A 21,249-nucleotide genomic window follows, 5' to 3' on the forward strand; every position below is an offset into this window, starting at 1 on the left:
GAGGAAAGCAGCTTAGGTGCCTGTGCCGTCGTTTATTCCTCTCCGTTGCCCTCATCCTATGCAGCACAGACCTGAAGAGACTGTCCCCCCTTCTCAGCTGGCAGAAGGGGGAAATGGAAGAGGGGCACGTAATGACTGCAAGAGTTAGAAGCACAAACTTTCTGAGCCTTGGAGCATCTGGAAGCAGGTATTGATTTTAGTCTGTTTGTGTTACTGTATTGATGTGGTGGTCACATTTTAAGAAAACGTGTGTGTGTATATATATAGATATAAACACATCGGTATTTCTGTGGCTTAGGACATTGTACCAAGTGTGACAAGGATGTATATATGTCCATGATTTCAGGCACCACATCTTTGTGTAACTTTAAACCAAGCAAGTAGCATGTGCGTAATACTTGGTTGTAACATTTGCACTACATACACTTTAATTACTTGATAAATGTTTATCTTCACTGAGGAGCATCTGTGTACTGGGTGTGAGTGGGGTGTGATGGTTATTTAATGTACGCTGCGCATAAAGCTTATTTATACAGTGGATCAAATTTATCCACCTTCCTGCACTAATATGTACTTGATATGCTGAAACAATTTTTTTCTGCCATGGCTGGTTTACTAATTTTTTTCATATGCAGTTACAAAAAAAAATTCTGGAAGAGGTTGTTTCTATGATTGAATTATGTTTCAGTGAAAGGGTTTGATACAATTTTTCATACTACAGAAAAATTTAATGAAGAAATAGCATTGCCTCATTTGCCTCTGTTCTAAAATCCTTTATTCCTACTCTGTTTCCTTAGAGAAAGAAAAGCTGTATATAATGGTGTATCAGAAAGAAATTCCCAAGCTCTGCCATCACCAAGAAAACCTTTTTCTGTAACTTTTGATGTATTATTTTAATTTATGCCAAAGGTTTAGCCAAAGACATCCTTATTGTAGTTTCACCATTTCTGTACATATATGCTAACTGCACACCCCACCCCAGCAGACAGGATATAGGCTTCTTTCTAGTTGGGAGATGCTGCTCGCGACATTTTATCCCAGGAGGATACTTTAGGTTTCTAGTTCTCTTACCAGTCTTATTTGGGGGAAATAGGTGGTCTGTCTTTGAAATATTGAACCCTTTTTAAAAATGGACAAGAGAAATGTATAATTTTATCCCATTTTTAATATTTTGGTGTAGCAACTTGTGATACATAGATGACAATTTTGTGAGTTTTACTATGTGTGTACAGATTTTGTAAATATGACATTTTTGTAATTTTAACTCCATGTACAGTGTAATCCTGTATAGTTTATCAATGAATGAGAGAGAGAAAATAGAATGTTAACAGAACTTTTGGATCCTGGACCAGTAGCAGGGATAAATGTGTGTGTGTGTGAGACGTTCTTTGCCATTTAGTCTTCCTGTATACTGTGATACTCTAAACTGTTTTGCTAAAACGAAAAAGCCCCATGGAGAATCTAATGGATAAGGAAAAAGTTACTGTTTACCTTTATCCCTAGGTGTCACTCCTGTTGACTCCCTGTTCAATCTGTGCTGTCTCCTGTGATCATTGCTTGCTAAGAAAATTCTATGCCTCAACCTTCCTTTTGTTTCCTCTCTAATTTTAATTTCATTTTACATAGCCCTTCTGTAAATTAAATGGAATAATAATAAGCATGTACACTGAAAGAAAAATAAAATGAGACTCTCAGTTACTGTTTTTGTGTTAAATACAGTTGCTGGGTGTTTTTGTAATAAAATCATGGATGTTTTTGCTTTTTTTCTTATAAATTAGTCCTTTTTTATTTTAATGTCTCTCAGACATTATATTTGAAGTACCTGACTAGTGTTCCTCCTTTACAGCTGATACAGTATGTTCTCCGAAGAGTCAGTATAAAAACTAACATAACTTGCAGTCCATTTCCTAGTAGATATGTGAAAACATATTATAAATTTTTTGCCCTGAAGTGGAGAAGGAAAGTCTCTAAAGTATGATAAATAACACCGTGGCTTCTGTATTGTGTTCAAAAATGCGATTGTTACACTCATGTCAGCCTTTGGGTATCATTAAAATCGATCAAGCTTCAAAGAGTTTGAATATCGCACAACAGAATGAAAGAAATGTCTGCAGTAAAAGGAGCAAACGTGAATTCTCATACTGCTTTCTTGTGCCCTGTGCAATTCAAGAGAAAAGCATTGAAAGTACACTTACCCTGAAGTAGCTCAGAGGTTAATGCAGGGCATAAGGAATGGGACTCCTGTTTCCATTAACACTTCTACGGCACTGGCTGCATAATGCAGGGTAGAGCACTTAGCTCTCCCTGCTCTAGCATCCTTCGGTTTTGGAATAGAAAATGACCTTGCATAGTGCTTGACTCAGTGTGCTCTTGGAGAATTGTATGATCTCTGAATTGAGATGGTGTGCATGCTTATGCTTGTTACTAAAATATGACAGCAGTCCTGCTAATAACTTAAATTAATTTTAATTAATCCTTTTCTAATAAAGGCTCCAGATTAGCTGCAGGAGGAGATAAATTCTCGATGGGACAATTTGAATAATGGCTACCCCTATCCTGCTCTCGAGCATATTCAGTTGAAATTCTTCAGAAGTGTGAGCTCAGGACTGCTGCTATAGCATGCACCTCGAGACTTAGGACAGGATGTCAGCAGCTAACCAAAGGTATTTAACAACTTCAGTGACTCCCATCTTCACTTGTAATACACTGGTGAGTCAAAGCAACTAAAACAGTGTAGATAATGAAATATGCTCTCTTAACAGCCCAGATACTTCTCTAGGTCAGTCCCTTCATCTCGAAAAGTTCCTCTGTAACAGACAAAAATTAAAGGCAACTTTGCATCTTGGCTGCTGCTGATGGGCTGAGCGCAAAGCATTTGACTTTTGGGAGAGGCAGAGCTGAAGAAGGGCACAGGGAGATAATGTGGAGCAGCTCTTTTGGGTTTCCTTGCCCTTCCTTTGTGACTGCAGCTGTTCATAGCTCGCTTCTCTGAGATCTTTTGATTTGTTTGCTGCTATTTGGACTAAGCCAAGCCAAGCTGTTCCTGTGCTGATGCATTAGGGGAGCTGGTGTGGAGCTTTAAGGACTTGCTGGCATGAAAAGGTTAGGACTGGGATGGCAGTTTTGAATCACCAGAACGAAGAGAGGAAGGAATAGGGAATAGAGGAGCTCTGAGGGAGAAGGTGAGGATGGCAGCGTGGCAGGAAGGAGTGGCTGGGACAAGGCTGTTTATTCGAAGCAAAAGCTGTTCCTTGCAGAGGGGGGCTCATGGTGCAGTAGTGTGCTAGCTCGAGCTCTGCCGGGCACGGTGCATCACCTTCCCCTCCCAAAGGAACAGAGAGATTTGGGCTGTGTCAGATCCCATCTCAGCAGGTGCCCTTGTTAGAATTATGTATTGCTTGATACAGATCCTGCATGTTGGCAACATGTGTGTTGGTCTATCATTTTGGTTTCATATGAGAAAACTATATAACGTACAATTGCATTTTTAATAAAACACATTGTGCATGTGATCCCATTTTGATGTGTGCCTTTTTTCTTTTGTATATAAATTAAGAGTTTGTGTGTGTGTCTGCTTGACTTGAATACTGCAGTATTTTCCACAGTATTTCACTTGCTTACACTTAATAAAGCTGTTGTGCCCTTCTTTTTGGAGGTGAAGCTGACATTTCTTCCCGTATTCTTTAGGCCTGCAAGCAGTCCCTGGGCTCCTGGGAGTATTACAGGCTATACTACTACTATACAGTATCTATACTACTGTATAGATCAGTACTGCTGCGTAATACTAGAACCCTCTGTTCCCCAAAACGCAGTTCCTGTCAAGAAAATTTTCTGTTGCCAGGAACCATCACACTTCTAATTCTAAACAGATTTTTTTTTTGCCGAAATAGTAATCGGGTGGTGTGTGAGAACTGATTTATGCGCTCACAATCGTTCACATTCCAGAACTCCCATCGAACCTGTTTAAAACAAAATCTTTCCTCCAGCTCAGCATTACAGCAAGATGGTGGTTCATTGTTATCAGGGGCTGGCTGGAGGTTAGACGCCAGCTGGCGTTTTCCAAAGGGAAACCAAGGGTGTAGGTGCCCACTTCACATTGACTTTCTACATGTTGTTAGAGCCTGTTAGTCACTTAGCAACTCTGCTAAGCTGAACTTCTGTTAAGTTTTGTGTTTGATGGCTCCAAATGTATATGAGAGTAAATCTGCATGTCTGAAGCTTTGTGGCTGTTTCTTTGAAAGAAATGTTATGTCCAAGGTGTAGCTATTTGCTTGCTTTGGAGTATTCAGACAGGGACCAAGATGTCTGATATGGCAGAATTTCACATGGGCTGGTTGTGTTCTTGCAGTTCAGAATAATCTTTGGTGTCATGACGCAAAAAAGGCTATTCTGTGCTAGCTCTGCAGATGCAATTGTTCCGTGTCAACTTTTGCCCCATAAACACCTTTTATTTGACCTCCTTTATCTTGATTACACCAACACAAAGGCACCCTCCTCTCTGGCTGATCCTGTCAGACACAACCTGACACAGCACATATAGCCAAATAAATACATCACTGCGCGTGTTTTGGTGAGTTAATAGAATACAAATTAGTTCTGGTTGGTTCTTTCCATGTAAGGTATGGCCCAGGATGTTTCAGAGATAAGGTAAGGTTGAAGCAAAATAAGGGGAAATATAAAATGGAGCTTACTGAAAATGTAACTCTTGAGCATTAAAATAGGATCAGGAGTTAATGAAGTAGGGGGCTTTGTTCAAGGCCAGGGTATAACCCGTTCACCATATGAAAGCTGCACCTACGAAGGGATTTGTTTTTGCAGGGGGTGTATGTGTTACTTGGAGGGTTCAGGTTGAACTTAAATACCATATTCTCTATTTGTGTGAATTTTAGCTGTAACTAATGAAGTCACTGTTTAAATGTTTTATCTGCCAAACCTTATATACAAGGCTTTTGTTTTGTTTGGGGGATGTGTATTTTTCCAGCAAGCAAAATCATTCATTTTCATGATCTGGGAATGGTGACCACTTGAAACAGCAGGGAAGGTAAGCTGGAGTTGGCAGAATAGGTCATTTACTGTGGTGTAAGATACCATTATAACAGTAACTTTTGTTCTGGACTAGACTGTAATGCTTTATTGTAACCTTTTCTCTTTCATACCCTAATTAATTCCCCTTTAAATGTTACTAGTTTGGTCATTTTAAAGTACTGCATATTGCAATTTTGGAAGCTGGTTTTAAGTGCCTTAATGTTTCACACCTACGCTACATATTCCACTTAGTGTGTAAGTTTCATTCCAGTATTAATATCCTTCAGAGAGACATTTAGTTTAAATACCAATCACACCCCCCGCATGATTATGCAATGTGCAGTCTAATCAACTAAGTAATCAAAACAGCCCGAGTCACTCTATTCCCTTTTCACCTCTGCTGGTCTCTCTTAGAAAAACTGAAGCCCTGAAATCCCGAGTTTACCCTGTTCCTCGCTAAGTAGCTCTGTTGCATCCACAAGTATGGAGGCTACTAAGATTATTTCACCCTTTCCTTCTGCTTCCGTGGCCGTCGAGAGTGTTTGTCTTAATATCATGCCTTTATTCACACCCAGCTCAATCAGCCCCCCTGGGGACAAGGCAGTCACCGTGAACCTGTGTTATTTTATGTTTTTTCCCTGGTCTTGGCACTGGGCTTGTCAAGGGACAGGCTGGGAAAGGGAGGGAGAGAGAGAAGATCTGTGAGCTGGGTTTGGATGAACCGGAGAGAGGGCGTTGGGCTGGCCAGCGCTGGTGGGGGAGATGTTTGCTGCTCTTGGAGGGACTGGGATGCACGCGTCCTGTGGGGTTTAGTTTCTCATTTCTCAGTGTGGTTTTCTTGCTGACCATAAGTCTAGAAAATCATGAAAAGTGGATTGAAAAGTTTTACTCCTTTTGACAAGTGTCGGTAGAGTTAATAGCATCGTTAGGGAAATGTGGTGGGCTGATTTTCAGGGCTGCTGAGACGAGCAACTCCAGCTGAAAGGTACAACTCCAGGGGCTCAGCAGTTCTTCGAACTGGGCTTTGGGGTAGACCCCCCCCCCCCCCCCCAATCTGATGTTTTTTCAGCACTTTCCAGAGAATGTTCTCGGTGCTAATATTTAGTGAGGATTCTCTGAGCCATTTGATTATTTTGTAGTGTTTGATTTTGCATTTAGGGTTTGCTTCCGAGAACCTGCTGTAGAAAGATGAATAATTAAATGCAGACAGGAAGCACAATATTTTAACGCTCAACTGCTTCAGAGCCATCTTTGGCTTTCTTTTTTACGATGTCTAAGTCAGCGGTGGCCTGACCAAATGATGGATCTTGGCAGTTGCTACCAGTTTATGTGTTCAGGGATGCCTTCGGAGGTGCTGAATGTGAGGTTCAAGCCAGCTCTGCTCGTTATAGTGACCAAATCTGGCTACTTGTGTACAGTAGAAACAAAATTTGACTGTGTGTGGATCCCTGGGATTCAATAAAACCTACTGTACTGTATTAGCTTTAGATGTTTATGTCTGTCTCGGAAGTCTGCTTGCTTTCCTTGCTACTGGTGGAACCCACTTAAGATGTTTTTGTTTTCTTTTCTCATCATGGGTTAGTCATGAAAAAAATTGCCGAGCAAGGCTTTGTAGCAAAATCCTGACTGGTGCGCTGAATTAGCCAGTTAATAAAAGCTGCTTAGAATGTCATTCTGAAATGGATGCCTTTGGTTTTCTGAGATGCATCAGAAAGATCAGTAGAGGGTCCTTCCTGCCAGTTCTCATACACACCTAGAGTTTTAGGATTTTCTGAAAAGACGCCCATCTTTTAGGAAACGGTCTCCAGCTTAGGTGAAGTCAAAGACTTTTTGCCTGCTGTAGCAGTTAAGTAGAATTTAATAAACTGCAGGGGGTGCAGCACTGCCCTCCGGCATTCCCCCAGTGCATTATGCTCACATATGGGGTCTATGAACTTCCAGCTCAACTGCAGAAGCAAATGGAAACTTTTAAAACCAGGTCAAACAGCCCATGCAGCAGAGGCTGGAGAACAAAAGCAGATGTATTTTTCATTAATAGATTCTAGATTTAGTATTCGTTGGATAAAAGAAATGAGCTATTCCATAAAGACAATGGAGTAAACAGTTTGCTCTAGCTCTGCTTCTGCCAGCTATCAGGGTATGTGCTGGCACAGGTGGATGTTGAACAACAACTTTGATCTAGGACAAAATGCACTCATTAATGCTGTATTGTGGGTAGATTGCAGATCTGAAGACATTATAGAGAGAGGAGCCAATCTCTGTGCATCTCCAAGCTTAAAAGGAAGATCTTAATAAGGACTGCTGAACCTGACTAGCTGCCTTGTAGGAAATCATAAGGTAAGCCGTGTTTATTTTTCTGTCATTAGCATTAAATTAAGTCCAGCAGAAGGAAGGATTTAACCAAGTTATCCAAAATAATGAATAACATATATTTTGTGTTGCTATCTTCATGAAAAATACCTGTGGTATTAGTCTTAGAACGTGTCTGCAGATGTACTTGACAGACTCTGACAACTAGAGGCACGTCTGCATGCTGTCTTTAATGATGGTATAAATAATTTCCCAAACTGTAAACTAATCACAGGTAATACATTTCTGTACAAGCTCATAAATACATAAGTATCACACATTTTAGCAGACGGGGCATGACTGGCTTTCTCCCACCAGCAAGGCTCTGGCTTATTTCCACACCCTACAGAGCTCCTTGTAAAGCTCACATGAGCATTTGGTATTTCAGGATTGCATCCTGAAAATATCCCAAATCAACATACGGTCTTTTGATTTCTATATAGCTGACCTTTCCTTGGAAATACATTGTTGTAAGGCTTAAACTCTTATGATGAAGATAATGGGTAAGCCTGTCGTTAATAGTCTACCAAAAGATATTACCAGCTTGCTTTCCTCCATGTTGTGCGTAGGTAATACAAGTACCGCACCCGGACTAGTGCTGGGTGGGAGGAAGGTTATACCCAGATATGAAATGCAGCTGCACTGCAGGCTCTGTTCAAGGGAAAGCAACTTCCTGGACATTTATGACTGTAGTTTCCTCTGAAGCTGTGTGTATGTGCCCTCCTGAAGAGGGATGACATCGGGGTTCTCTGATGAATAGGAGTGTTTTTGAGGGGGAAAAATTGCAAAAGAATTAACAAACACAGTATCAGAGGTGAATTCAGGCTCTTTGCCCTGTGAATTTCAAAGCTTTTTAACCCTGATTTAGAGGAATTTACTTCCTCTTTGATGTCCAAGAAAAGGATGTTCTTTTAAGGTAATCTCCTGCTGGAAAAAACAAAATGCTTCGAAGTATTGACTATTCTTTGAAAAACTAAACAATCCAGTGTTCTTGTCCGATGCTTAAAATACTTAGGAAGTTACAGACTGACTGAAACTTGGAAAGCCCAACAGAAAGATTGCTGTGTGTTTTTGCTTTCTTGCAATAAATTTAGAAAGGCTTTTATTCTGAAGCCCTTTTGTCTGAAAACTGCTTTCTCCCTTCACATGACACCCGCAGCAATATGAAAAGTCTTGGCTGCTCTTTGCAGTTGACTGTATGCCAGGCAAGAGCACTGCTGTCTATAGAAACCAGCCCAGTCCTTTGACAAGTTTTCCTTTGGTTTGAAGAAGCTCCCAAATGTGATGCAAGCAGCAGCTCTGTGTGGTTTTACTCTCACAAGCGAAGGCCAAAGGATCTCTCCAGATGCAGACCTTCTGAAGATCTGGATTAGATGGTGAGAGAGATCAGATACTGTTGGATGACTTTGAGTTTTCACTGAGTGCCAGTCAGCATACCGTAGAGAGCCCGAGCTCATGGAAGTGCCAAAAAATGGTCCCCTGAGTCCTGAGTGTATCAGTGGAGCAGATATTTGAACTGAGGAGTTGCTACAAATAACGAAAAATCAAGATTCAGAGGGATCAACTCAAAGTTCTTCTTGTCCTTTCTTTAAAGGTCCTTTGGAAGTCTGCCCCTTCCCAGTTACCTACTTACCTGTCCTTTGCTCAACCAGCCACACCAGCCTCAGCCTCCACTTTGTTTCCTTGTAGTCCACCCTGTCTGCAACGTATAGGACCCCATTTCAATAGCTGTTAGTCGTTCTTTTTTTCACTTCTTATGAGGCCTACAGAAAGCCAACCAGGCAGGGGTGATTTGATTTGAGTGTACAGAAAGGTGACTTGATTTTCTTTACTCTAGTTACTGTGTAGTTTGGTCATTTCTCAATGAGGCCAAGTCAAGGTAACCAAGTTGACAACGATCCCTGTGCTCCTTGGTGTCATCTCTTACCCTCTATCTTCTTTCACTTCTTGCATTTCTAACAATGCTGAAAAATCTCCAAGGACTGCATTTTGCAATGTGCTTTTACACATTGGCCCACTAAGCACTACTATAATTCTAATAAATAATAATAAATTAAAGATACTGTTGTGATTATTTGGACTCATTAATGGAGCAGGACCTACATGGTATGTGTGTGCAAATGTGGAATTTTGGCAATTTCCTGCAATAGTTTGTCGTCTTCTCTTAACATTGTAAATAAGATGTGCTAAAATAGCCTACTTCTAAAGTTGGTTCGTTTGGTTGCAACAGTTCCAGGTTCCCTTTCTCAGCTGGTTTGCTATGTGTTTCTGTTGCAGTCTGCCTGCATTATCTGAGGGGTGATGCCTGTGGTGTTATTTGCGCTTTCTTTTTCCATTGGAAAGGCTTCTTCACTTGCTTCTTCTGCGTACAGGAAAGACGTGGGCTGTGGAGCAGGTTCCACATTAGCCAGATCTCAGCAACTTTCAGACTATGAACTACCATGAGATCTTTGTAAAAACAGGGGTCAAATGTCTGTAGGTGCGGGGCAGCAGAAGGCTTGACAATGCCAAAGGTCTTGAATCCTTCATGCAAAATGGGTTTGAGGTTGATCCTCTGTAAGCACATGCCCAAAAAGACATCGTCAATGGGGAAGAGTTCCACCTCTCTGCAAGCCCTGGAGAGCTTCCTCATGGTGCGGCTGGACAGCAAAAACCCTCCTCCTCCTGCGTAGGCTGGATAGATGCTTAGCCCATACATGGTCTCTGGGATGTAGTATTTGCTCTTTTGGACACGGATAGGGCGGGCGTTGTAGATGATGTCCCCAACAAAGAGGTCCTCAGTGGGGTCATGTCTCTCAAGGAAGTCAACAATGTTCTCAACGTTGACAAAAACATCGGCATCACCTTTAAAAATAAATTTGACGTTATGGCAGAATTCAGCGGCCCAGTTCAGGAAGTGGATCTCCTTCAGGGTCAGATTGAAGAAAGTGTCCATGAAGTCCCAGAGTAAAATGTCCCGGTATGTCTGACTCTCCTGGTGGATCAGGGTCTCCCATGTCGCCAGCACTGTCCTATTCTTTGGTGTTCCCAGAAGGAACACTCGCTGGATCTGCTCCCCGTTCACCAAACCCTCCCTGCCCCAAGTTTTCCGGACAATCTCACGCCTGTCAAAGTCTTCAACTACCGATTTGATAGCAATGAGCAGAAAGGGACCTCCAGGTGTTTTCCTGCATTTCTTGGGCTGGTTAATGAGGAGATTGAAGTTCCTGTTATCCTTGTTTAGGAGATAATGCTTGAAGGCAGAATCGGTCAACGGGGGTGGAGTTGTAGTTTGGACCCTGTTATTGGCCGCTCCGGTTCGTCGAGCGATAGGAGTTACTTGGGGTCTGAGTACCATCGCCTCCGCTGGCATCAGTCTCCAACGTGCTCTGGGGTCAGAGAATATTTTCGGTGTTACTGAAGGCTTCTTCTGTGTCGGCTCCTTGTTTCCTACTGGGACTAAATGTTCCAGCTGGGAGTAGATTAAAGAGCAAAGCGCTACCAGCAGGAAGAGGGTACAGATCGCATCCCCTTTGAGACGAACTCTCATTGTCTCCGCAGTGTTTCTGGGACAGTTAAAAGCTGTGTTTGAGCTGCCTGGCACCAATGTCCATCTGTAAATAAACGTACGGTGTGTCAGCCATGAGGATCGGCAGCTTTGAAGCATGCAGGCAAGACTAACTGAAACACCATGTAAAAAACTAGCGGCAAAGTGCATTTCACTCATACGAACACTGAGACACGTTAAGGAGCTTGCCGAAAGGCACGTGGGTTGCAAACTTAACACTGAGCCTAGTGCTCTGGCTTTGTGACTTGGTTAGTTAAGTCACCAAGCTGTCATCCTGAAAACCACTCTCTAAGCACAACGTGAAATCAGCCCTTCCTCCCACGCCCCTCTCTGCCAAACACGTTTTGCCATTTCAGAGATCTCACCGCTTTGGGAAAAACAAGGTGGAAAATTATGAGCAATGCCATTCTTCCATAAATCATTAGATTTTTTTTTTTTTTTTTATTCCACACACACCCCCCCCTCCCCCTTGGTAACTGTTTCTTGCTGCTTTTACCCTTTTTGAGTCGAAACGGGGAGGCACGGACCTGGCTGTTGAAGGGCAGACTTTTCAGCAGCAGCGTGTCACTGGCGTTTCCCTGCACGCAGAGCCAGCTCTCGTAAACCAACTACGGTTTGGTGCCTTCAAAATGAATACATTAGGCACACTCTGGAATGCACACAGGGCCTTTTTGCTGCCAGTAATCTTTATAAAATATTAAACCATTATAAATAACTTCCATTAATAAGGTTAGAAGGGGCACGGGTTTTTTGCCTCTGCCAAATCACCCTAACCGGTAAGCAAGAGGTGGGCAAATAAATCCCAATACACAGAAGCAAGGGAGAGCCTTGTGTTAGGAATGTTTTATTCACATGTAAGAGATGAAGCTGCCTTTTAAAATACAAGATTTGATTCCTCACTTACACTTTTCCCAGAGATCTTCTGTCTCACTCGATCAGTTCTTCAACTGCAAACAAAAATATAATAATGAAAGAGCAGTAAGAAGGCAGAAAGCAGCATGCAACCGTAGTTCAGGGAAAGAGCTGGTCAAGTGTCTGTAGCTGCAGCAAAGGTCCTCTCACCACCACCGCACGTGCAGCCACGCTGTTCCCCACAGCGGCTGACAACCGAGTTGGACAGAGGGGACCTGACAGTCGCTCCGGGCTCCCGGAGAAGGCAGGAAACAATCGTAATCCCTACAGTTTGTTAGCAGGTAGCGTGTTCCTAAAAGTTTAGCTCTACCCCAAAATTTTCCCACAAGTGCACGTAAGGATTCTTATGTAATCCACTGATAATATTTTACACTTGTATGCGATGTACGGCTCTATCTTGCCTGTGCTGTATTAGTAGCAGCTACCTTTGAAGGTATTACAGCTGCCTGTCTTCAGTCAGCCGAGATCATCTTACCGAAAAACTTCTTGATCAAAAGCTGCCTGGTTGAACGTCAGTCTGTCTTCACTTAAGGAACGCTTCTTACTGAGGACTGAAAAGGGTGGAGGAGCCAGGGCGTGCGGCTTCCTATGCAATTTATTCCTGCAGTTCACTGTTTTCAGCACTGTTAGCCTACGGAGCACACAGATGGATGCCCTGCCTCCACTTGAGCCCCATAGCCGCTTTACTGACTCAAAAACGGGCAGCTACCTGCTTGGCAAGAATACTGTAATTCAACGGGATTATGACTTAAAATGGGACCCTCTTTAATTCAGTGGCATCTGTTTTCAGCAAATTCTTCTTCACTCTCATGGATTGTATCACCCGCTAATTGTTAATTAACCGTCAATTTTGTATCAGCCATAACATTATCTTTTTGAAGCTCAAATTTAGACCGATAAGTCTGTAGTTACGAAGTATTAAAATAGTGGCGCAACATTACCTCCAGACCCTGGGGGATCTAGGCAATATTTCAAGACCAATGAAAAAGCAAAATTAATAAACCAGTCGATTTTTTTGGCCAGCCCCTTTAAAATTCTTAGATGCACATTACTTGGACCTCATAATTTTAAAATATTTTGCTTTTTTGTTACTGGTTAACTGCATCTCCAAGTTATTGTTGAACTGGAGAGTATTTCATCATCATGTGGTATCAGCTATCTTTTTCCCAAGTGCAGCTCCAAAATATTTACTGACCTTGTCTGCTTTGTCTCCAGTATTACTGAAAACTTTATTTTAGCAAATGGCTCCTCTGTGCCTTGGTAAGGCTCTGCATTCCCAGTGGATTCAAAATCACTTCCTCCCTGTCCTGATGACCATGCTTTTTTCCTCAGGCCACCTTTCTTGCCATTTTCTGGCCTTTAATAGAGATTGCTGGGGTTTTCTCCATTTGTTGGCTTTTTTTACTGTACCTTTCACTTCTCTCCTAGGCTAGGCAGATGTTTTAACCGGCATAGCTTTGATATGGATAGCAGGATTGTAGAATTTTCTCTGATCTCTCATAAATTGTTGTTAAAATGCTTATAATAATCAGAAGCTGTTTTCTGTTTATGCCTTTTCTGCCACATGACTTGGCTCATAACTATTTTCAGCCTCGTGAAACAGTCTCTTCTAACACGTATAGGATGTTAGTTTGCATTTTACGTCTGTCGTGTGCTAATTACCCTTGGCAAGTCCTGATTGCGGTGCTCTGCAGCAACCCGCTGTGTTTCAGTTTTGTGCTAAATCATCCTTTATCTGTCAAGATGTGGTTCCCAGTAGGCTTTCCCTCACATTGCCTTCAATAATTTTGAAGGCAAGCTCCAGCGGTGTGAAAGGATGGTCCCACTACACCCAGGATGTGTTACTGAACTGGATCTGCTAAGGAGAGTCAGTCTGTCCCTCTTCTGCTCATCACGAGCAAGAATTTTTGCTCGGTGTTATTGAGATACCTAAAATAGGGACCCTGTCTCAAAAAGCTCATAAGAACTAAAATTGAGGTATTTTTGCTCCTTCTGTTGCGATGGGATGAACTTTATTGAGGTGCTACGCAGCTCTGTGCACGTGGTCTCCAGAGCAAGCAGGAGATCCTGGTGGGACGGATCCTGATAGCATTGGGATGTTTGTGTATCTCTACTCAAGCTCTTCGCAGTCTCATCTCTTTCCCCACTGTAATAGCAATTTTTTTATTTTCCTTTTCTATGCAAAAGTTTGATCTTATTTCAGCTGCCAGGCTCCAGATGGTAATTAAGGAGCTGGATGAAATTCCTGGCTCTTTCCTGTGTTTCATTTTATTGGCGAGGGTTTGGAATAAAATGTGTGTGTCGTGAAACTCGTAATTTCCATGACTTACAGATTTACCCTGCCAGCATCTTGGAATCTGGCAACGAGCGCCCTTGAAAAAGCCAAGAAAAACCCTGAATTGTTACATGCCTGGGCTGATAGCCTGGATTTTCTTCTGTGTTTTCATTTATTGAAAGAAAAGAATCTGAAATAGCGATTTCTGTGCTGAAATAAAACAGTTCAGTGCTGAATATAGACATCTCATTTCTGAAAGAAGTTGCCAGCCCTTGAAGTGATTCCTTGATCGAATTATATGGATTTTCCAGTCTTTGTTAGATATTTCCTTCTTTTGAAGGAAATACCCTCGATTATTACACAGGTGTGAGCTCCATCCGTGGACGTCAGTGTGGGAAAAGCTGTCCTGTTCTTGAATTCAGAGGCACCGATGATTCTGGCAGACCCTCCAGTGTGTCCTAAAGCCAAAAAGATTATTCATCCACCTCGACACCGGGGGGTGGGTGGGTGCGGGGGGGTGTGGAATTATGGGGCTATCAAAGCGAGCAGAAAATACTTGATGCCAAACAAGAGAGATGTGAGCCCAGCAGAGCGTTTCTCGGCACAGCATCTTGCTGCGTGTCTGCATCCAAGGCGGGCACCGCTGCTTCGTACACCACCGGGGGGATCTCCGTCCAACTTGTGAAACGGAGACGGGCTTATGAAACTGCTGCATCACTCGGTGCCTCAGGGAGTGTGGGCTTAGCTGCCAGGGCTGCCTCCTGTGTCCTCTAAGCTTGGAAAAACGGGCAGTTGTCTCTGTGTTGGCTCCCCGAGGATGGCTACAGTAGGGATCTTGAGTCCGGCTCGAGCGGGTCTGAATGGGACGGTGCAGTTTGCCCCAGCAGTGGGACAAGGGGGTCCTGGGGAAGACCGGGAGCGTCGCGTGCTGGGCTGCGAGCACCAGTGATGTTAGAGGGCTGAGCTGGGCTGTAGGAAGAGGCTGAGAGGTCCCATATCCATGAGGCGGAAACGTGGGGGACACAGGGAATGTGATGGAAGGACCAAGGGGGCCACAGGGGACAAAATGCTCGAAAGCTGGAAGTGGCCGGAGCTGGGCATGGCGCCCTGTGAGCATCCAAGCAGGGAATCTGACCTGCGCTGTTGCACGCTCGGGCAGACGGCCCAGTCCTCCGCCTGGTTTTCATTTATCTGAGAGCAGGATTCTGAAATACGGCCAAGGACTGCTGCAATAAAAACAGTTAAATGATGATTTAAAAAAAAAAAAGTTTCTAGTCCTTCATTCCCAGTTGAATGACGTGAAGCCTTGAGCTCATCCTGGAAACTTCCTTCTTTTGCAGCAGGCATCATGTCTCCGTCACTTGGCACACTTGCTTACACGGGCCCAGGTGGGAAAAAGCCTCTGGATCCTGTCCCCAGATTCAGTCAGGAAGCCTTGGTGATTCTGGCATGTTCCTTTGTGCCTTGAAGAGTGGTTATTCAACCCGCCCAGCCTCGGGAAAAGCAGCTGCAATGGTGAGGCAAGCTGAAAATGTGGTACACTGAGCAAGAGGGTACAAAACTCAGCAAAGAGCTGTGCTGCACACTCGTCCCAGCCTGGCTCACAGGAATGTCCATCCCCACCAAGCACGGCTGTGGGTTGTCCCCAGATGAGCTTGCTGCCCCACTGCATGCAAAGTGTTTCCAGCTCCCTCCTGGCTCCCCTCCTCGCTCCTGAAGCTGGAGCTGCCACCGGTAGGTTTGGGTTGTGCACCAGAGGAGCCGCGTATGTTGTGTGGCCATGCAGTATGTGGGGCTGTGATTGATGATAGAGATGTCTTATCTGTTTCTCTGTAAACTGAGCTAAAGAAAGTGGTGTGGATCCAGCACCGATGGGTTCAATGAGTTTTTTGCAATCCTCAAAGGAACTTGGAAAATTCTGAGTGGTGGGGGTGCTTTCATAGAGTCATTCAGGTTGGAAAAGACCTCTAGGATCATCTAGTCCAACCGTCAATGAGGCAATGCTTGAGGTTTTGGATATTTGTTTTCATGTTGGTTGAACGCATTTCACGAGAACAAAGTCGGGTTGTAACACCCAGTGCTGGAAGCTGAGACCAGGGCTCTGGCCTGCAGCGGGGAGGTCTGCGCACCTGTCCCTCTCCCACCTCATTTCCAGCAGTTTTTCCATCCTGATTCACTCGGCAAGAGCAGATCAAGCTCCCAGCCCCTCCTAACCTTGTGCTGCTGTTCCTCTGCCGCCGCCTCCTGACGTTGTTCAAGAACCCACCAGCAACAATAATAACATACCCTGTGCCCATCCTGCAGCTGGGACTGTGTAAAATAGACACGCGCAGATTAGCTTTATCCCACCGGACCAGGATGATGACAGCAAGAAGTCTGCACCACCTGAAGCTCTGCTGACTACACCTTCCTACTAACTCTCGCGTGGTCCCATCCTCTGAGCCCCCGAGGGTCGGGAGAGCATTTGACTTCTGTGTCCGCACCAGTTTAGTTTAAATGCATTGCTGAGCACGCAGACAGAAGTAGCACTCTGTTTTGTGTGGGGATTACTTGTTTTGCTCTCCTCAAGCCGCGTGGGGTTGCCATCCTTCTCTTACCCTTGAACAGAAACCTGAAGTGAAGCACTGAGGCGAAGGTTTTCACATCTCAGCTGCGTTATCTCAGTACGGGTCTCATGCAGGCAAAACCTCGTCTTCATTTTGCATCACATGGGTGCCTGGGCTCTTCGGGGTACCCACAGGGAAATGTGTCAGCTTCCAGCGCTGGGTTTGTTCTGCCCCACATACAAAAACATGCACGAAACGACTGGTTTAATCGTTTGAGCTGGTTTTGGAGTGTTTAAAGGGGAAAAATAGCTCTGTGTGTTGGAGCAGGGGAAGAAGCCCTCTTTACTTTCTATGTTTGGGTGTCGTGTAACAAGTTTTATTCCGGCATGGTTTCTTTTTTGGGTTTGTTTGTTTGGTGGTGGTGGTTGTTGTTCCGTTCCCTCCCCCCCCACCCCCCTTGGCAAAATCCATAACCTCATCAAAGTCGATGCTTCAAGTGGCTTTGGTGCCGGATAACACCTTGCTGCATTACAGGGTGTTTGTGAAGAGGTCTCATTTGGAGCTATAGGATTACAAAGCAACGCTGAATGATTTGATCTTCTTGACTAGAAGACAGGGCAGGCTGAAATACAAGAGACGCCCTTCGGCACATTGGTTAGTGCAAAGCCCTAGAAAAATGAAGTAACCAAAACAATTGCTAAGCTGCCTTACCAGAAAAAAGAGCCCATCTCATTCAGCCGCTTAGAAGTTTTGAAGTCTATAAACAAACTGAGAATAGGCTGTAGGATTTAATTAGCTGAATGTCTTAAGAAAGCTTTCCCAGGACTCAGGGTCGTGAGCCAGAGCCAAAGGAACGCAGCGCGGAGGGGCAGGGGCTCGCGGTGCTCAGCCACGCACTACGGCGCTGCTCGGGCACCGCTGGCCGGTGCCACCGTCGCAGCAGCGCTTCAGCCCCGTGCGCGGCGTCACCGGCGCGGCGTCACCGGCAGCGTCACCGGCAGCGTCACCGCTGCTGTTGCTTGCGTTGCAGCACCCGGAGGCAAAAGCTCTGTTGGTTGAAATGCTGTGCAAGCAGGTAACAAAAATGCAGGCCCCACTCCAAAGACTGTTTCCAACTTTCCTGTTGGAGCTGCTTTTCAGGCCAGCTCAAACGAATGGATGAAGTCCGTGCTGTTACAGGACAGGGTGCCTTATTTATGTCTCTGCCCCAGTCCTGAAATACGTGGTTTCATCAGCTTCCCAGATGGCTTTTCCCATTTTATTACAGTCCCTGCCGTTGGCGCTGCCAGCCTCGCCTTCGCAACGCCAGTCAGGCGTTAGACAACCGCTCGCAAATGGCTGCCGCGGTCGCCGCCTCTTAGCTTTCACCCCAGTCAGCGAAGCTTTTATGAAGCTTTTATACAAGCTTAAACGCAGAGAAACCGCAGAGCTGCTGTGTGAAGGCTGGCGATGGTGCTAAGATGTCTGCTCTCATGTACAGGGGCCCCAGAATCAGCAGGGAATCGTGTGGTACCACAGCAGAAGGCAGCGGCAGTTGTGCAGAGGAGCCCCGATGACCCTGGGCAGTGCTGGCGGCCCGCGTGACCATCCCCACGACCTCCGGGAAACGCTGGCTGCCTGCACCGCTCCTCCCGTCGCCCTGCTGACCCGGTGGTAAGTCACTCATGTACACGTGGCAGGGTTTGGGGACTGCAGCTCTGCTGCATTTAAGCAGTGCAGGATGTTTTCCTGGCCCTTTCGGGGCAGGACGCGCCACCAGGGCAGTGCCCGTGCAGGACTGTGCTGCTGCCAGGCACGCCACGGTGGGCCCCAGCAAACAGGGAAACCTCCAGCTCCTCCTAAAGCGCAGCACCACGTCTCTAACGAGAGCGTCCAGCTGCCTGCAAGGTAGAAGGTAATGCGCAATTATCTTCCACAAGCTTAGCAGCCTCAAGAGGTACTTTCCTAAATCCAGGTGCAGTCTTGCATGTAGGTGGTCTGATTTTCGGAATTACGGAGAGCTCAGCAGCTCATACCCTGAGTGCTTCGGGGAGACAGGGCCCTCCCGGAGCAGCCAAGCACAGGGTTAGGAACTTGCCCTCTCTCTTGCAAACATTCCTTTCCTCTGGCCTCAGGAGGAGAATAAAGCCTTGCAGACTCGTGAAGGGGTAAGAAACAGCTCCACCAAAACCAACCGCCCTCCCTTCCCAGCCCTCCGCAGGCTGCAGTGCTCGCTGCTTCTTCAGCTCCCAGACCATCTTCTGATCTGATAAATCATTTGCCTGATGTGCCCCAAAACCCAGCAATTACGGTGCGTTAGCACGGAGGTATTGTTACACCCAGACGTGAATGGGAGAGGGAGTGCGTCCTGACTTGCCCCACTCATTTCAAGATGCTACCCAATGCATAAGTTTATCAGAATCTGCCCAAAAGCTGTTAAAAAATGTGATCAGTAATTGCCCCTTTCACCGAGACTGAATTTTTTTCTTTCTCTCTTTGCGATGCTAGAGAGCTTGAAAATTGCCGTGTTTTGCTCAAAGCATACAATAGTGTAACACAGGGGGAAGATTCATGTCCTTTTACTGGGGAGGAATGGCTTGTAAATGTAACATGCCACCACTGGAACATGTTCGCAGCTGGGAGGAAACCCTGTCTGGGAGCACTGGAGGCATTGTCTAAAGAAGCCCCAAACTTTCTTCTGTAAAAACAACCTAAAACATCCAAAGCAAAGTTCTTTGGAAAGTAAAGCGTAAAGCAGACGTAGCAGGGCTGGAGACTGTGTTCCAAGCCTGTAGCCAACCCTGCTGCATGTTAACCGTCCCAGTTCAGGTTGCTGCATGTAACAACACTGCAAGAGCAACAAGGCAAAAAGAAAAGCCGCAGGCTGGAGGAAAAAGAGAAGGTAAGGACAGTCTCCACTTCACACTGCTTGCTGCATAACTCTCCCCAACCCACCCTGATCAAACATACATAATAGATACTTACATCCCATTTGGTAGCGCTGATCCTGTGTCCCCTCGGTAATGCCTCAGCAGCGGGCTGCCAAGTAGACACATCTGGATATAGTTAGCGTTAGACATTCCTCAGCCTTTAAGCGAAACCGAGGAAATCCTCGCTGAGCAAAGCAGCGCTTGGTCTCCTGCACTCTGGGCCGTTTTCATGCTGAAAGCCAGCAAAGTTTCCCCATGCTCGTGTGCCTACCGGGGAGGGGCGCGTGTGCCAGCGGGGTCTGAGACGAGACGCCGGGCTCCCTCCTTGCACACACGCTTGCTTACTGTAGCGTGGTGGAAGGAGCAACCGCACCATGGGAAGGAGCTGGGTCCGCTTCCAAGTGCCGGACACGTGATCGGCAGGCTGGGGAGCGCAGATGGCCTCCAGCGCGGCAGAGGCCCGCGGCCGGCAGCGCCCCGCGTCTTCCTGCGTGCGGTCATCCGCGCCCCGTGGGACAGGGCAGGGACGGAGGTGTCGAGGGATTGAACGCAGAGCCAGGTTGGGGACCTCCATCAATTCTGCTGTTTTACCAGTTAAAAATAACAACCACAAAAAGGCTATTTTTTTTCCTTGGAACTTTTTTCAATAGGAAATGTACTAATTTTTCTCTCCCTCCCCCCCCCCCCCCAATTTGGCTTTTTTTTTAATCCCCTTGTGATTTTTTACTTTACCTCTGCAAAGGCGCAAAATTAGAAATTGAGGTGGGGTTCAGCTCAGAAGGAAAATCCACTTGGGGGTTGGTTTCTTTTTTTTCTAGTAGGGAAGTGATGGGAGGAGGCAGGGAGCTGAGTGGTGTGGAGGCTGAAGACAGATGCAAGGGTCCCTCCCAAATCTCCCAAAACACTGAACAAAAAAAACCCCACCCATTTTTTTCCATTTGATTTTAATTACTTCAAAACAAAACATTTTTATTTGGAGCCAAATCTAAATTGCCATCGCTACCGATCTGCCAGCTGACTGCAGCCATAGCGTTTCCTATCTCTGTGGCTCTGTTTGTCTCTGCAATGGAAACAACGACCCTTATTCCTCTAACAGAGGCCAAGGGTCTGGAGAGTGCCTGGACCACGGCCCCTTTAGTATGCAAAGTTTTTAATTTACAGTGAACTTGTCATAAAACCAGGTTTTGATCTACTCTGTTGTTTTCACAAACACCCAACTATTTTTTAAACATAACGTAAAAATGCTTTTTTATAAGCGTCTGTGCTTTTTTGATGTAATTTCAGCTCAAATGTTTTGCTTTATTGAACACAATGTCACCATAAAAAGCTGTGATGTGGATGGGTTCGTGATGTGGGAAAGCTGTTACCTCGTGATCTGCAGCTGTCTGAAACAGCAGTTCCTCGCTGAATAGCGCAGCTGATCAAAAACCTCAGCTTCACGCTTTCCCTCTGCCAACCCAAGGTACCTTTATGCTTCTCCGCAGCAGCAGCCCCGGGCTATTTTTCATCCCTCCTCCATAAGGAGGCAGACGACGGTCACGCAGGCAAACAGAGACTGGTGTGTCCACCTTTGCTCCGGGGGGCTGGCTGTGGAGCGAGGGGGACTACTCCCTGAAACGATCAGGGACTCATAGCAGGTATTTCCACTGTGTTCCCCCACCCAGGTTTTGAGACCTACTACCCTTT

General features: G+C 45.3%; 2 protein-coding genes and 1 long non-coding RNA gene across 12 annotated transcripts in view; 2 read left to right on the plus strand and 1 right to left on the minus strand.

Moving 5' to 3' along the window:
* Positions 1-1,699, plus strand: part of PHAF1 (phagophore assembly factor 1) — a 35,957-nt gene extending 34,258 nt beyond the window's left edge. For 4 of the 7 annotated variants that reach the window (XM_075510518.1, XM_075510519.1, XM_075510517.1 and 1 more), the window contains 2 exons: positions 65-187; positions 798-1,699. In XM_075510518.1, coding sequence (XP_075366633.1) covers positions 65-187; positions 798-897 — 223 coding nt within the window. In that variant the 3' untranslated portion in view covers positions 898-1,699. Of the gene's footprint in view, positions 1-64 lie in introns of all 7 variants that reach the window. The other 3 variants (XM_075510520.1, XM_075510524.1, XM_075510521.1) reach the window with 2 other exon arrangements.
* A 5,556-nt stretch (positions 1,700-7,255) lies between these two features.
* Positions 7,256-21,183, plus strand: LOC142413875 (uncharacterized). 3 transcript variants are annotated; one of them, XR_012776920.1, is made up of 4 exons: positions 7,256-7,362; positions 18,135-18,307; positions 19,142-19,535; positions 21,048-21,183. It is a non-coding gene; the product is annotated as an uncharacterized LOC142413875 (long non-coding RNA). The 3 variants fall into 3 exon arrangements; XR_012776918.1 differs by lacking the exon at positions 21,048-21,183 and adding an exon at positions 20,848-21,040; XR_012776919.1 differs by lacking the exons at positions 7,256-7,362; positions 21,048-21,183 and adding exons at positions 17,195-17,308; positions 20,848-21,040.
* On the minus strand, positions 7,475-19,984 carry B3GNT9 (UDP-GlcNAc:betaGal beta-1,3-N-acetylglucosaminyltransferase 9). 2 transcript variants are annotated; one of them, XR_012776917.1, is made up of 4 exons: positions 19,619-19,984; positions 11,826-11,868; positions 9,008-10,967; positions 7,475-8,901 (listed from the first exon to the last, which is right to left on the minus strand). XR_012776917.1 is itself a non-coding variant. In XM_075510525.1 (3 exons), exon 3 carries the CDS (start codon positions 10,901-10,903, stop codon positions 9,662-9,664), a length of 1,242 nt encoding a protein of 413 aa, XP_075366640.1. In that variant the 5' UTR covers positions 10,904-10,967; positions 11,826-11,868; positions 19,619-19,984; the 3' UTR covers positions 7,475-9,661. The 2 variants fall into 2 exon arrangements, 1 of the variants encoding a protein (XP_075366640.1); XM_075510525.1 differs by having other exon boundaries at positions 7,475-10,967.
* Positions 21,184-21,249: the final 66 nt, after the last annotated feature.

This window comes from Mycteria americana, chromosome 8, assembly GCF_035582795.1.
Source record: "Mycteria americana isolate JAX WOST 10 ecotype Jacksonville Zoo and Gardens chromosome 8, USCA_MyAme_1.0, whole genome shotgun sequence".
NCBI lineage: Eukaryota > Metazoa > Chordata > Aves > Ciconiiformes > Ciconiidae > Mycteria > Mycteria americana.